Source organism: Cynocephalus volans, chromosome 2 (assembly GCF_027409185.1).
Source record: "Cynocephalus volans isolate mCynVol1 chromosome 2, mCynVol1.pri, whole genome shotgun sequence".
NCBI classification, from domain to species: domain Eukaryota; kingdom Metazoa; phylum Chordata; class Mammalia; order Dermoptera; family Cynocephalidae; genus Cynocephalus; species Cynocephalus volans.
In genome coordinates this window covers 131,268,814-131,285,118 of record NC_084461.1, presented here as the reverse complement: position 1 = coordinate 131,285,118, position 16,305 = coordinate 131,268,814, and the positions used below count along the sequence as shown (strand labels likewise).

At 35.2% G+C, this 16,305-nt stretch overlaps 1 protein-coding gene and 1 pseudogene across 4 annotated transcripts in view; both read right to left on the bottom strand.

Annotated features, from left to right (window-relative positions):
- FBXO38 (F-box protein 38) overlaps nucleotides 1–16,305 on the bottom strand; it is a 54,329-nt gene that overhangs the window by 16,999 nt on the left and 21,025 nt on the right. For all 4 annotated transcript variants that reach the window (XM_063087035.1, XM_063087038.1, XM_063087036.1 and 1 more), the window contains 5 exons: nucleotides 14,680–14,773; nucleotides 13,537–13,667; nucleotides 9,402–9,572; nucleotides 7,665–7,807; nucleotides 6,540–6,753 (listed from right to left, as the gene is read on the bottom strand). In XM_063087035.1, the coding sequence (XP_062943105.1) occupies nucleotides 6,540–6,753; nucleotides 7,665–7,807; nucleotides 9,402–9,572; nucleotides 13,537–13,667; nucleotides 14,680–14,773 (753 nt within the window). The remainder of the gene's footprint in view (nucleotides 1–6,539; nucleotides 6,754–7,664; nucleotides 7,808–9,401; nucleotides 9,573–13,536; nucleotides 13,668–14,679; nucleotides 14,774–16,305) is intronic.
- Nucleotides 4,428–5,076, bottom strand: LOC134369483 (PRELI domain containing protein 3B-like; annotated as a pseudogene).

Here is a 16,305-nt window from a genome sequence, read left to right as displayed (position 1 = left end):
TTCAGTCAGTTTACTGCATCTTCTTAAGATAAAATAACGGTCACTTTTGCAAAAGACAGTGAATAAAATAATTCCCAGCTTTACCAGCTTTTTACAAGATTAAATCCAATCCCTGAAGTGAATATTCAAGGCACTCAGTCCAGTACCTTCTTCCCAAACATCTTTGACTGAGCTCATTTTGAGTCAGGACAATATCAACACTACCTTTTATATATACTAGCTAGGCCATAATTCAGAGGGCAGCAGAGACTGTGTCTACCTTGTTCACTACTATAACCCCAGTGCCTAGGCATGCTCAGTAACTATTTGCTGTGAAATAAGCAAACCACCTGAGAAAACCAACAAAGGAAAAACAAAATCTTGCTCCTAAAAGAACAAAAGAATCTACTTAAAGAGACAAGACAAACTCATAAATTAACAAAAAAACAAAGAAAAATATGATTGAGCCCAAAAGACACCAAACAAATGTCACGGAAATACACAATAGTAAGGTTTGAGATTTCACGGAGACAGTGAGATTTCCTCTGGTCTTAGACATATACAAGAACACATTCCCCTGTACATTTAGTCTCCCATTTCAAATTTTTGCCCAGCTCTAGCCTGCAATATCTACATTTCATATAGAGCCAAATGAGGACCAACCTTTCCTAGAAACCTTCCGTGATAAAAGCCAATATATGTGCTTCTCTCATTCAATTCTGATGAATAGTATAAATAGCAGCTAATAATTAATGTGTACATATTCTATCCCAAGATCTATGCTAAATGCTTTTATATATGTTATTTATTTTGCACAATCTTATGAGGATGTTATTAATAGTCTCATTTTTGCAACTGAGGAAATAGAGGCTTATGGGTACTAACAACTTGCTAGGATTTAAACTGAGGTGTTTCAGAGCCAACTAGACCACAGGAACTATGCATAAATGGACAATTTAAGAGGATGCACATAATCTGCTAGAGATGTCAGACACATAGGAAGTATATTCTGATCTTATTCTAAGTGCTAGAAGTGTCCAAAAGTACAAGGGGAACATAGACCAAAGAAAAAAAAAAAAAAGAGCAACTAATTCTCTTGTTGCATCAGAGAGAGAAGGGTTCACTAATATGAGGTGATATTTCAAATACTTCCATACCAGAAAGCATGCTACATTTTTTAGAATAGTAGTTCGGTGATAAAAAGAACAGGTGTTTGTGTTATGATAAAGGTAGAAAGAGATACCAAGGCTGAAAAAGTAGCCTGGGCCCCAGATTGTGAAAAGTTTGGAAAGCCTTGCTAAAAATTGTTTTCTGTAGGCAGAGGAGAACCCCTAGAAGGTTTTTATGCAGGAAATGGCACAAACATTCATTTGTCTGTGTGATAAGGTTTTCCAAAACTGCTGAGCAATTCCTTTTTACTTGCCAGAATAACCAGTGGAAATACTTAACATAATACTCAAAAGTTTTCAATTTCTTTCATTGCATTCATTTGAATATTCATTGAGCACACACTACAATGTGTTAACTGTCCCTAAGTGCTGAGAAACAGTACTGATATTCAAGAGCTCTACTCTCATGGCTTTCTCAAGGTGGGGTAGGAAAAAAATTTTTAAATAAAGTCATAATACAAATATCAGATAGTGTCTTACGTAACAAAATTAAAAGAGCATGACGTAATAGGGAATAAACTGGTAGCTACTTAAGATCAGGTGGTAAGGAAAGACATCGCTGAGAATAACATTTAAACTAAGACCTAGAAGTCAAGAAGAAGCCAGCTATGAAAAGATGGAGGGAGAGCATTCTAAGAAGTGGCAGCAGTTAGCACAATGGTAGGTGCCAGCTGGCATGTTCAAGCGTGGTGTGTGAGGTGGGGAGTAGCACAAGATGACAGGCCAAGCCAGATCATGCAGCACTTTCTGGCCCAATTCAGGAATACAGATTTTATTCTAAGGCATTGGGAAGCTCCTGAAAGGTTTTAAGGGATCAAGATAGTTTGAGGTTTATGTTTTAAAAAAACTGCCCTGGCTGCTCTAAGAATTAATTTTAGCTGGACAAGAGAGAAAGAAGGAAGGCCAGTTTGAAAGCTATTAAAACATTTTGGTAAAAAGGTCTGGTAAAATGGTAGTACAATGAGAAAAGAGAGATACAGGCATACTGGAGAGACGTTTTAGAGACAGTCAACAACACTTGTTAAAGAACTCAACGTTGTGGAAAGCAGTAAAAAAAAAAAAAGAAAAGAAAGGATAATATCTCAATTTTAGTCTCTGCTAATTAAATTGGATGGTGGTGACCTTAGGCTACTTAACATGAAAGTGATTCTTGGTTTTCATTTATTTTCTTTGTTTAACAATATTTTAACATTAGGGCAATAAAACTTTTTGGCAATTTTACAGAAATTATGTAAGCTAACTTGTAATCAAATATCAATATTTACCAAATTTTTAGCTGAAATGTTATTTTTGTTATAAAAAAAATCCTGTTACAAAACATAAGGCTTAATATTTGAGCTGTTTTTATAAATATATTAACTAATATTTTTTATATAAAACCTGATTAGAAACTTATAACCTTCATTAAACACTGTAAAATAAAGGAATACTCACTGCCTTTTAACAAAATAATTTTTAGGAAACAATTTCTGGTATCAGAAATACTATTTAGTTGTTGACAAGTACCTGCCCCAAAGCATAAAATAAAATACATTTACTGGGATTTGTTTTTTTTCAGATTGCAACTTGCCTTTAGGCTTCAAAAATAAAGACTTTCCATAATCAGTGGCTCCTAAAGTTTAGACCCAGACCAACAGCATCAGCATCACCATGGTACTTGTTAGAAATGCAAATTATCTGGGCACAGTCAGACATACTAAATCAAACTCTGAGAGAAAAGCTCAGCAATTGGTTTTAACAAGTTCTCCAGGTGATTCTACTACACACTCAAGTTTGAAACCCACTGCCAGAAATAAAGCTGCAAACAATTTCACTTGGTGATTAATTAAGGTTAATTTTGGAGGTGGTGAGGGAAGAGAGACACACCATGACACCATATTTAAAAGTGGTAAGTAGCTGGGATTTATGTTTTAAATCAAGACAGAAAATTAGTTAAATTATGTATAGGTAAAACTATGCTTTCTGGTTACAATTAGTTAAAAATTAATTATATTAAAATAATTAGACAACATGCTTTAGTAATCCCAGAAGGATGATTTTGACACATGGCAATTTTACGCTAGGCAAATGTGAACTGTTAAAAAAAAAAGCGAACATTTATTACTGTCTTAGAGTGCTGAAAACTTCAGGTAATGAACTTGTATTTTCAGTTAACTAGCCCACAATTAAGTACTCTAAATTATAAGACTTCTGAAAGTAGAAATCTAAGAAAGATAATATCCTTACCAAATTACACAATTTTAGTATATTGATACAATAACTCTAAAAAAAACCCCATATTTTTGTTGAAGTTATATATTATTTTAATAATAACATTCACCAGAAAACACGATGATTTATTACAATATTTTGTAACATAATCACTTAACTTTGGCTTTTAAAATTATACAATGTACTTCTCCTATGGACTGAATTGTGTCTCCCAAAGATTCATGTATTAATCCCCACTGTAAAAGTGTTGAGGATGGGAAATTCTATTATAGTAATTAAAAGGTAGGGCCTTTAAGAAGTGATTAAATTGTGAGGACCATTCATGGAGTAATAAGTTGATGGTTTAATGGGTGGTAATGGGGGTGTCGTTCCGATGGTTTTATAAGGAAAGAGAGTGAGCAGGTTAGTTCTCTCTTGCTCAAGCCATGTGCCATGTGACACCCTCCATTGCCATGAAGAGTCACCCTCCCACCAACAAGGCCCTCACCAGATGTGTTCCCTGGACTTTGGACTTTCCAGTCTCCAAAACTGTAAGGAACAAATTTTATTTCTTTATAAGTTACCCAGTTTCAGGTATTTTGTTATAAACAACAGAGATGGACTAATACACTTCTTTAGAGTCAGTTACTTCATATGAGCTAATGAAGTTAAATAAAATACAACAGAGCAATAAAGAGTGGCCCTGCTTCATTCTGAGGTTGGCCCAAAACCAAGTACAAGAGGCCCATACAGGAAAAGTTTTAACATTTTACATTAAGGAGAGTCAACATGTCAACCAATTTCAAATTAAAATAATTTTAAAATATTAAGCTTTCCCCTAAAAAGTAAAGCCATCAATGTTGGTCATTTCAACTAACGTAATTCCAATATCCATTTTATTTTGAAGCATTGGACTTGTCTTCGTTTGGATCAAAAAATCAGTCTTCCTACAGCTCCTTATTTTGTTAAAAAAATCTACCTGATGTGTATGTGTGTGTGCATACACGCAAATGTGTATGTAATAAAAAGTACAATTAAATATATTACCACTTAAGAGAGACCAGTGAAACTAATGTTTTATACCAATCTTCATTTCTCTACAAATGCTGCCACTGCCTTTGATGTTCTTAGGCTTCCTCTTATTGAAGCTGTTTAATTCTTTATATTGGCATTTATGGATTGCTTATTTTGCTTCTCAGATTTTAATAGTATTTGAATATACAGTACTTGACAACAGTCCTTCTAGGTAATTGCTAAGGCTGAATCCTTTCACAGTAATTATGGTTTCTTAATTCAAAATAGTTTTTCCTGTATCTTGACTACAGAAGTCTTTCATCTACTGAAACCACATTTGTAAATCAAATTTTAGGATTTAAGTTCCATTGTTCTCTCTGAAATCAAATACAGATACAAGTTAAATCAAATATGTTCTTGAATGTATGTTTTGGTCCCTGCTGCTCCAACATGTGATTTCATGATGGAAGGCATGCTCCATTCTGTATTGTGAAGCCTATTGCCAGGTATTTTTCCAGTTGAGTCTATAATCTGTCCAGTACATCAACATCAACCACAATTGGGTTCAAGGGATTTGGGTAGTTCTGCACTGCAGCTGTTCTACCAGTTTCCCATACATGGTCCAGTTTGTGTCCTCTGAAGTCCAGACCTTTATAGTGCCAGTCCTGTACAATGTATGATGGCACTTGGGACAATAAACCAAAGGGACAATATCTGACCTCATTCCTCCCTCTAAACCCTAGTATCTGCTGGCTCTACACTTTTGTTCCTGTATTTCAGGGAGAGGGTGGCAGGGGAGAGCTTTGTCTAAGAGTAACTAGATATAGCTGCAATTACTTCAAAAAATTAGAAAGGTCAAAGCTAAAAATAAAGATTTGAAATTCAACAGCATATAGTTTGTACTAAAGCCATGAGACTTAATAAAAATGTGGAGAGAAAAAGAGAGATCAAGGACAAAAGGGAAATTGAGGAGACAGTGCAAGCAAAGAAAACTGAGTAGGCATGTCAAACAAATGAGAGAGGAGAACCAGGACAATAGTTTCAGAGATGCCAAGAGAAGTATCTCAAGAAGGTGGAGGTGGACAACAATGTCAAATGCTGCTGAAATGCCAAATAAGATGAAAATGGTGAACCGACAACCAGATTTGGTAAGACAGTCACCAGTGACTTTGCCAAGAGCCAAAGTGGAGAGATCTATAGAGAACATGTGAGGTGAGAAAGTGAAGACAACACCTACAGACAATTCTTTGGTCAGGACATATTTGCTTAGAGTGACCCTAAAGGAAGTCATGCTCTATACACAGTATGTTTTCATTATAAAAGCAGTCACATAATATCAGGGCACCCTATTTCTCATTAATTACTGTGTCCAAGAGAGCGGCAAAAGGGCTACAACAAAAAGATGGCTAGTAAAGATTCCTTTTCTATTTCTTACTGCTCAACAGAGAAACTGCAAAATTTGGTAAGGAAACAATCTCCATCCTCACTCATCAACAGAGGGGCAGATGGAGCCTATTAACACATGGGCTGACACACAGCAGGTGTTCAGTAAACATTAAAGAGTTGGACAGATAATTACATAACTAAAATACAATAGGTCTTTTTTAGCTCATGTACTTAATTTGCTAGATAGCTGTGAAGATAATGACTAAAAGTATGTGAAAGGTGCCAATGTCTAGCACATAGTTGGTATTCACTATTTTTCAGTTCTAGAAACATACAAAGTGGTTTCCACATTCATGCTAAAAGTATCTACCCACTGGTCAAGGAGATATTAAAAGATGATCCTTTGCCTAAATTCTAAAAGTTAAATCTCAGTTAAGTCAGGCCTCTAAGACTATCATTGTACCATAATCCCCACAGCATCTTGGTCTTTTCCATTCTGTAAATACCATTACAAATTTTGCGGACAAGGACAGCTTTGAAACAAGTAAGCAAACAGAAAAGTTTCACCTATCCCCTTACTTGCTTTGTCAAATAGTTCCCTTCAATGTGGAAAGTGACAAGTTGAAATAGGTGAAAAAGGACACAGGATAAAGTCAGGGAAATATGAGGATACTTCAAAAAGTTTGTGGAAAAATGGAATTAAAAAATAACATGAATCTTCCCATGAACTCTATGAAGACCCCTCATATGATCCAAAGTAAAAGGCATTTCTATCTGGAGCTCACAAAAGATCTGGGTTACCGTCGGCTGCAAACTGCTGCTCTCCTGGCTGCAGGTCTTGTCGAAAGTCATTCTCCTCATCTGAGTCATCTGGGTGATGGTGATTGTTGTCGTGGATGTTGGCATTGTTATTCTGGGCATTATTATCATTGTCATTGTTGGAGTTCTGGTTGCTAACAAGGGCCGAGGAAACCCCAATTCCCGTGCCTGCACTCAGACCAACTCGAGCACAGCCCTAAGGCAAAACCAAACCACACGTGTATTAATTTGGGTTAGCATAGAACACTTCATTTTTAATATTCCTTCATTTCATCTTTACATAAGAACTAATATTTACATAGCACTTTATTTATGAAGTGCTTTCACATACGCATAAAAGATCTCATTTAAGGCTCTCAAGACTTCAAGCAAAACAAAGTGTCACTAGCCTGATTTACAGATGATGAGGTACACAATGGGAAGAGATTTGCCCAACAGCACATGACCGGTGAGTGGTACAGCTGGGACTTGACACCCAGTATTCTGACCTCAAATCCTGAGCTTTCCCCTTTATACTGCACTGCTTCAACAGTGGGAATGTAACAGTTAATAACTGACAAGAGAGAACATAATCAGTTGATTAATTACATTTTTATTACTGTGAGAGTATAGAGTTGTATCTGTTAAGTAGTTTTAAAATAACATTTTGTACAACTGGGCAACCTCAGATTTCCCAGGATATACAATTAATAGAAAAGATAGCAGCAAATTAAAACATTCCCCAAATAAATTCCTAATCCTTATTTGTACTTGGGCTCCTGATTAGAGATTTAATTTACCAACTAATTACTCTGAGTAATAATTTCTGTCTTAGCTCAAATTTCCAGCCTCACCCATACCTTACCTTCAATTTACAGAACTGGCGGAAATAGCTTCCACTATTTCCTCTCCCTTCCCTGGATACCCCTCAATACCCATTTACAAGAACAGGAGGCCATCTATAATTACAACCTCTATGCCTTCACTGACACTGGCAGTAAAAAAAATCCAACTATAACACTGTAAAGGCATATTATTAAAAAAAAAAGAAAAAAGAAAAAAGTCACAGTTTCGTTTCCTTCCTTGAGTATCAAAATAAATAGACAAAAACTCTCAAATGTGACTTGCCTTGGGTGGTTCACGAAACATCTGGTCCAGTGAAATAAACTCCAGGCTGGGCAACAATTCAATAAACTGGCCAAAGGAATCCAGTTTCAAAGCATGACACCGCACTAGGTTGATATCAACCAATCGAGTCCATCTTGAGTGGTCTGTTGATGAAATAACATCACAGAGAGAATTTAACACTTTCCCCATTACTGATGAATTTTGCTACCAGTCACAAAGACTTTCAATTCCTTTTTCTTTAACTTTTCCCTTCTTTCATGATTTCTAAAACTTGATGACTCTAAACTATGATGTTTCTGTACCTAATTTCATTGTGAGAACTAAATGGCCTGGGAAACATTAACCTGGAACCAAGTCAGCCCTGATTTAAATGTTATCCACTCAACAACCTACATGACTTTTCAGCAATAGAACACTGGATAAAGAAATTATGGCGCATTCACTTAATAGAATATTATGCAGCTATTTCGAAAGAATGAAGGAGAGCAGAATATGCTTGCTGATATGAAAAGCTCTCCAATATATCCTTAGTGCAAAAAACAAGCTACAGGACAGTGTATAGATACTAATATAAATAGTTTTTAAAAGCTATACATATACAGGCTGCAATATGCACAAAATAATTTGTCCAGAAGAACATACAAGAAACTGTTGATGATGGTTACCTTTGAGAAGAGGAGACTTTCATTTTGTACCTTTCTTACTGTTTGAAATTTACCAAGTGCATGTATTATTTTTACTTTTTAAGTGTTAACAGGAGTTCTGAGTGATGGGATTATAGGCCAGTTTTGTTTTCTTCTTTATACTCTTCTGTATTTAAGAAAACAAACAAACCAAAAACCCAATAAATGTTATTTTTAAAAGTGATCTATACCTGCTACATCCTAAAGTTCATATTTCTCAAAAACTTCTTGGTTCATCTGGGCCAGGAACAGAATTTAACTTCTGGTAGGTAAGACTTGGCCACTCTAATGAATAATCTCAGTAGAAGCCTCAGAGCCCTACCAGAGGACTACAGAGTGGCTTTTCAAGGAGATAAAGAGCCCTGTGAGGTGACTCAGCAGAAGAAGAGACTGTTCAGTGAGGGGCTTTGTTTGGTTAGAGTGGATGTCACAAGGAAAACTTTCTCCAGCTCTGAATTTATTTAAAGATTTGTGAATTCAGGCATCTAAGATGGGCCTCTCTCAGAGAGGAAAATGAGCTCCTCCCATAAGGAAAAATACCAAGTGCTAAAGTCATACTTCTACATATAGGAGATTTGGAGGGAAGGTCTGAAATAGACTAGGATGTCCAGTCAATAGAAAATTTCATCACCTCAGATTATGTTTAATATGTCCCCTAATTAAAGATTTTAGATATACACACCTTCTTTGTACTCTCAGATGATGTGCCATTTTGAAGGTAATTTGGGGAAAACAACTATAACATCCTAGGTCCTAGATAACAGCTAACCTTAATTTTATGTGCCTGACCCAAAGAAGTACACATAAAGATCAGGGTGCTTGAATCCATAACCTGGACAGTGCAAATTTCTAGGCAGAGAAGTTCAAGAGTTCAAACAGGTTTTGAATATACTTCCAACTCAGTTATCAAAAGCTCCTAAAACTTGTATGCATAATCCATATAAATTATCTACAATTTTCATAGGGAATGCAATCATATCAAACAAAGAAAATGAAGACACTTACATGATTTCAATATCAATAAAATACAGCTGTATTTTTAAGTCTACTGTACCTGAGATCCAATTGTATGGGTTATGTAGATGAGGGCAATTGTAAATGGCCAGATATTTGATACAGGAAAAAACTTCATTAACTGCCTTCATCCCTATATCGGTGATGATACCAGGATTTTCTACCACATCAGCTAAACCGTACTTCACAAGATCTGCATTAGCCATTCTGCCTAGAAAGAGAAATCAATTTCAAAGAAAGTCAAATTCTTAAGTGTCATAGAATGTTCCCAATTTTTATCTTAGCATCCAGTATGATCAGTCTCTATGATCATTTTGTGTCATCTGTTCATCATCAGGTTCAGATTCAGGTATAATTTTAGGTTAGGTATTCTGTATGTATGGTAGCACTTCCTGTGCAAAATAAGAATTTATATTGAAATCCAAGAAATAGCTAGTAGAAAAAAATTATTATCAATTTTTTAGAAAAGGAAAAGAGAAAGCAAAAACTCAAAGCATAACTGAAGGACATATGGGATATATCGTATTGGTGCATACCACAGTGAAGTTTTAGTTTTATGTTTTAAAAAAGAAAATAAAATCTTAAAATGCAACTCCCTTACACTATAAGGATCATGTTTTTGAGGTCTGGTGAGGACACGTGTAGAGAAGGATAAACTCTGAAAATTCAAGATTCACTTTTAAAGCCCATGGTATTGGTTAGTAAATATCACCTACCCCCTGAAAGTGGACTTCCAACTCAAACACACACCACTAGGCATTAATTAGTGCCTACTGTCTGGTCATGAACTAGGCTGGGTGGGTGTAAGCAAAAGAGAATCCTCAATCCTAGATTATGCCACTAGAAATCACATCTCTTCCCTTGTCTCCTATCATCATTTCTCCCATCTGCCTGCCCCTCATTCTCTAAGCATTCCAGATGACTAAGAGAGCTCCTTGAAGAAAAAAAGGGACTGTGTTTAGTTAGTTCACAGCTACATCTTTAGTGTCCAGCATAGTGCTGGGGATACAAGAGCTGAATAAATGTCATTCACAGTCCTTGCAGTCAACTGACACGCAGTACAAAGAAAACATTGTCACTCTGGTGAAGCTACCCTGAACATTACAGAGATTTATACCTTTGGTTCAGAACACATTTAAAACAATCAATCTACAGAAAACCCTTGAACAACGCAAGTTTGAAGTGCACAGTTTCACTCATACACGAATTTTTTTCAGCAAAATTAGAAAATTTTTGGTTAGGTATGTCATGAATGCATTACATACCTACTCAAACAGTTAAGCAGCTTACCTAACAGTAAGCTTAGCAAACTACTAGTAGTTAATTACTTAACTATTACTTAAGTAAGGACAAGTGTACCATGTGCTCAAGTAGTGTTACATGTGGATATTGCACAGGGGGAGGAGGTGGTTGGGGGGTTGGCACCTCTAACCTCTGTGTTGTTTAAGGATCAGCTGTACTCCAAATTCTTCCAGTTTTGCTTTCCATGGTCTCTCTCCTAGTCCCCATTTTTGGTATTTACTGGCATTTCTTGCAGATTTTACCTTAACCCATCCTTTACAATTGAGCTAAGCTATTTTCTTTAGCCTCCTGACAAGGACATTTTTCCTGCCCTTTGGACTCAAAATGACACTTGCCTTTCTCCTTAAGATAAATCTTAAATTGACTCTATTCCCGAGGTACTGTCTGCATAAATGCTGCAGCCTAACATGACAAATTCAAGTCTTACATTCAGTCTTTTGAGATTACCACCCTGTTCCTGGTTCTTGGGATTTCCTGCTCACCATATTCCCTCAAAACCCTGATACCACCTGGGATCCATTTTTGTTTCTATTCTTCCTTCAGACCACAGGTAGGCTAAAAGTAAGAACTACCATTTACTGGAAACTTCCTAAGTGTCACAGATTGTTATAAATGTATATATCATTTTTTTCACTGACTCCTCAGAGCTACCTAGGAGAAAAGTAGGAAATGGTCTTATCTCCATTGAAAAAATGAGAAAGACTTAAAAAGTAACTTGCTGAGGTTCCATGACTAATTACAAGCAGGCCTCAATACCATCTCTCTTCAAAGCCCTAGGACCAAAAACTATTCTATACTGTTTCTAAGGTTTTTACCAAGTTTCCATCCCTATCACCTTTATATGAAGATCTGAGATCCTAATGCCATGTAAACAAAGAACCCCACTCTAAGTATTCATCTTTGGGTCACTGAGTTCCTCACACACATTATCAGTATCTTAACCCATGTCAGTCACTCACTTATCCCAGTCACTTTTCTTTATTCCTAATACAGAGCATCTGCATTTCAGCACATCCATTTCCCCAAGCTGGTACTCTCACTCTTACCATAAGTTTAGGGGACAAAGGCGGTGCTTCTATTTATCTATTTTGCCAAACCCTCTGTAACAAAAAAGTGACTCAAATTTTACCAGAGGTCACCCCACCTCCAGGAGAGATGTTGCAAATCTAAATTACTGAGAAGGGAGAGACTAAGTGAAAGAGTATGAATGAGCAGTGATCTCTCATTTCTCTCAACATGGTCTGTTAGAGGCATTTGGCATCTATTCTGAAACAAAGAATTGTAGGCAGTCTTTGGAGGAACAGAGGAAAGTACACATGCAAGAGAAAGGATTGACTGCAGTGAACAAGGAGAGAATGGATTATAAGAAAGTCAAAACTAAGAGAGGATTAAATATGAAAGAGACTGTTAAAGAAGTTGTGTTGAAAAGAATGAGATAATGGTAGTCAAGAAGATAAAGTGTTTTTTGCTGTTGAAAATGTGTGTTGATCTATGCTCTAGTAGGATACAAAAAAAAAGAAGAAAAAATAAAGAAAAAAGGAAAATGTGTGTTGAGGGGAGAGAAACACAACAGGAAAATAATTGGTTATAAAGACAACTCTCGAAGACAATCCTTTGGTAAACCTAAATGTGTTCATCATGAAGATATAAAATTTTTCAAGTTTTAAGTTTTGGAAAAAACAGAAAACAAAACTATAGAAATAACACCAGTTGCCAGGCTAATAATTTTAAGTTACTACATGGATATTGTAGAAACACAAAGAATGTTAGCAACCTCATTCAAAACCAGAAAAGCTTAATATCAGATACATGAATTTTATATGAAATTACTATACTAGTTTAGCTTAAAGCTATTTGGAGAAAAGCTGATCTTTTTCTCTGCTATATAGATTTAAGGTGATTCCTATATTAAATTGGTTAGAAAGGGATAATTTGACTTTTTAAAATAATCCTTCACCTGAGAACTTCAACAATGAAAAAGTAAAAACAAAACAATCAAAAAAACCCCACACAACTATTATTGTGATATATATTAGAAATGAAAAACTGTCAGTGTTTTTTGACCTGGACTGTGCTGATCAAAGGAATTAAGCCTTCTTATTTCCTCTACAATGCAAATTAGATCCAAAGAAAAAAAAACGCCATCTGGGATGATAGTGAGAGTTCAAGAAAAACTTGTTGTAAGTCACATGGGAAAGAAACTAATTCTTAAAAAATAAAAAACATGTTGGTGATGAAAATTTTCTTGCATGTCTTACTAATGCCATATGAAAAAAAAAAGTCTGAATAAAGAACTGACATACATTCAAACCCAAAGGAATGAGTTCCCAGTTGTAAATTAATTCTACAAAATGCTGTGAACAAGCCTTCCAACAGCGATCACCATTAAATGAGTACTGACCATTATGTGCTCACACTATCTGGAAAATCCAGAACCCTCAGCGGGCTTATTATGGAAATGAAGAACATGGGCAGAGAATGGGACCTCATGTGAGAGGACAATAAAAAGCTTCAAGAATTGTGGCAGATCAAATTCAACAAATGGAACCAAGGATGACATTCTGTGAAAAATAAATGAAGCAGAATGGAAAAGAAAATTGGGCAGTAAAGTGGAGGCAATATCAAATGTAGGTAACTATCTTTCTTTTTTGTGCTGTTAGTCACTATATTTTCTATATACGCTAAAATTAGAAGTAGTATGAAAAAAAAATCACTGACATTTCTTATTTAAAAGTTTCTTTTTCAAGAAGCAAGAGCACCTAAGATTCTAAGTTGTCTTATATTCAAGAAAACATGAAACATCCCAATTTGGACTTCAGTTTGTCAAGTAAGTTCCCTATAGCAATTAGGGGATAAAATGGGATAAATCTTACTCTGCAGCAAAAACTCATCTACATATCCCAGATGAAGGGTTTCAAACTGAGGGAACTCCAACTCTGCCATCTTTAGGGCAGAAAAGACACCATCTTTGGTTAGGGAAGGCTGGATCCGAACTTCATGTAACCTATGAACAAAGAGATACAACATATCAGAGTAAAATGAAAGCCATTGGAATCAAAGATTCCTCCTAATGTAAGGCTTTGAAAGGAATTTATAATTTTCCTGTTGTCACAGATGTGAACAACTTTTCCCTCCTCCATTGAAAAATATCAAGGATGTTTCCTTCAAAGGAGTATTTCAAAAGTGTAGGCACATCTTAGGCAGTGCAATGAAGCTAAATAACAGTGAAAATCTTCTATCCTTTCAAGTGCCTTCCTAAATCTGATTGAGTCAAGATGAATTTCTTTAACCTCTTTATGCTAGCTGTTAATATCCCATTTTAACAAAGAGTATAGTTTTATGGTAGGTAACAATACCTACTTACTTAAACTTAGAAACACTGTTTTATTTTACTTATATTCCTAATATTCTACTGATGGAAAGTAAGAGGTTTGTTTTTGAGTAAACTGAAAATATGGTTAATTCAATTTAAATAAAATATAAAAATAAAATTAGAGGTAGACCTCTGACATGTAAGAGATAGTAAATGTGGCATAAGTGATATGAACATGTGGTTAAAAAATATAAAAGTGTTACAAGGTCAGATTTTGGAAAAGCCAATTTAGAACACTGATTTCTGAATAGTAATTATTACTAATGAACTAAAACAATTCAGAAAATCATCCAGAGACTGAGACAATAGTTCTTAAGAGAGCTACGAACACCAGAACTTCAATGCTGACTTCTGTTGGACTCTCTGGCACTTCCACATAGTCTACTGCTTTTCTCTGATATGAGACCACAGCCTTCCAGAGCTTACTGGGTCTGGAGTGCAGCTCAACTGGTCACCAGTTATAAAATTAAGACTTCTATTATGTAATACCCATCTGCTATTTAAACAACTCCTTTGTATTTTAAATCTGAATAAGGCATGATCAAACTTCATACAAACATACATACATATTCCCCCAAATTTTTGTAAAACAGAAAAAGACATGATTCTAAGACAAAGGACACAATGTGAATAGGAAACATACCTACGGGCAGCAGTGATGATGAGGTAACCAAGATCTACTTCAAGAGCATTTTTGCAAGCTCCCAAAACAATAGTGTGCAAATTTCTAAAACCACCTAATTAAAAAAGAAAAGGAACAAAAACAAGGATTTCTTTTAATCATAGCACTTTTAATAAAGCAGTTATACAAGGCTTAGATAATTATTATTTGTTTTAAAGTAAACTTGTTTTGTTTTTGCATTCAAATTAATTTCTCAAGATGAATTATCACTACTAGACATCTCCTAAAAACATATAAAAACTGAAAAGACACTCTGATGGCATCTGAAAACTACTCCACGATTGAGACTATTAAGTGTCTGGCATATTTTACTAAACATTTTGCTTATGAGATTCATACATATAGTTGTGTATAGTTGTAGTCTGTTCATTCTTATTGCTGCATAGTATCATACTTCATGAATATGCCACATTTTAATTACCCATTCTATTGATGATAGGCATTTGGGTTGTTTCTAGTTTGCGTCTTTTAGGAATAGTGCTTCTATGAACAATCTTGAACGTGACTTATGGTAAATATATGTATGGGTTTCTGTTGCGTTTAAACCAGGAATGCAACTGTTGTTACATGTATGGTCAACTTTAGTAGATACTGCCAAAAACTATTTCAAAGTGGTTATATCAATTTATACTCTCACCAGCAGTGTATGAAAGGCCCTGTTGTTCCACATCCTAGCCAACATTATTGTATATTTTTTTATTAGTAATATGTGGGCTTAGTCATTTTTGTGCTGTGTATTACATTGCTTTAATTTGCATTTCTCTAATTAGTGGAAATTTATCATTTTTTTTCACATGTTTACTGGCCATATAGATAGCTTCTTGTGTGAAGTCTTTTCTATTTAAGTCTTTTCCTATTTTTTCTATTGGGTTGTCTGCCTTTTTCTTATTAATTTTAGGAGTTCTTTACATATTCTCAATACAAGTCCTTTACCTGATATCTATATTGCAAATAGTTTCTCTCACTCTGTAGCTTGGCTTTTTACTCTCTTAATCATGCCTTCTAATGAACAAAAAAATCTTAATTTTAATTTAGACCAGTTTATCATTTTTTTTCTCTATGGTCAGTACTTTTCAGTGTTCTGTTTAAGAAATCTTTGACCCAAGGTCAACAAAACATTCTCCTAAGTTTTCTTTTAAAAACTTAATTTTTCAATTTGGATCTATTGTATCAGCTATTTTGACTGAGTATAAAAAGGCAGGTGATCCTTAAATACTGATTAGAGAAGAAAAGTCTCTGTTTCTCTTTTGGGACCGTTGTACAAACGCTTAGCTTTTGGCATCCTCTCCAGGTCTTCTGTCTAGTGAATAGACCCACCGTGGCCTTCTTTTCCCTTTTGACTTTTATCCTGTTAGCTATAGCCACAAATAAAAATAATGCTGTTGGTCATTAGGAAGCCTGTTCCATCCCCTTGACTCAATGTAACGAAGTATGCTTACACTAGACATGATTAACTAAAAAAAGTCTGAAAATGTATTATTGATTACTCTTCATTACATTTTAACAGTATAACTACAATGTGTATTTGTTACCAATGGTACTTGATGATTTTCCATTTTATTTTAGATAACAATAGTTAGATTTTCA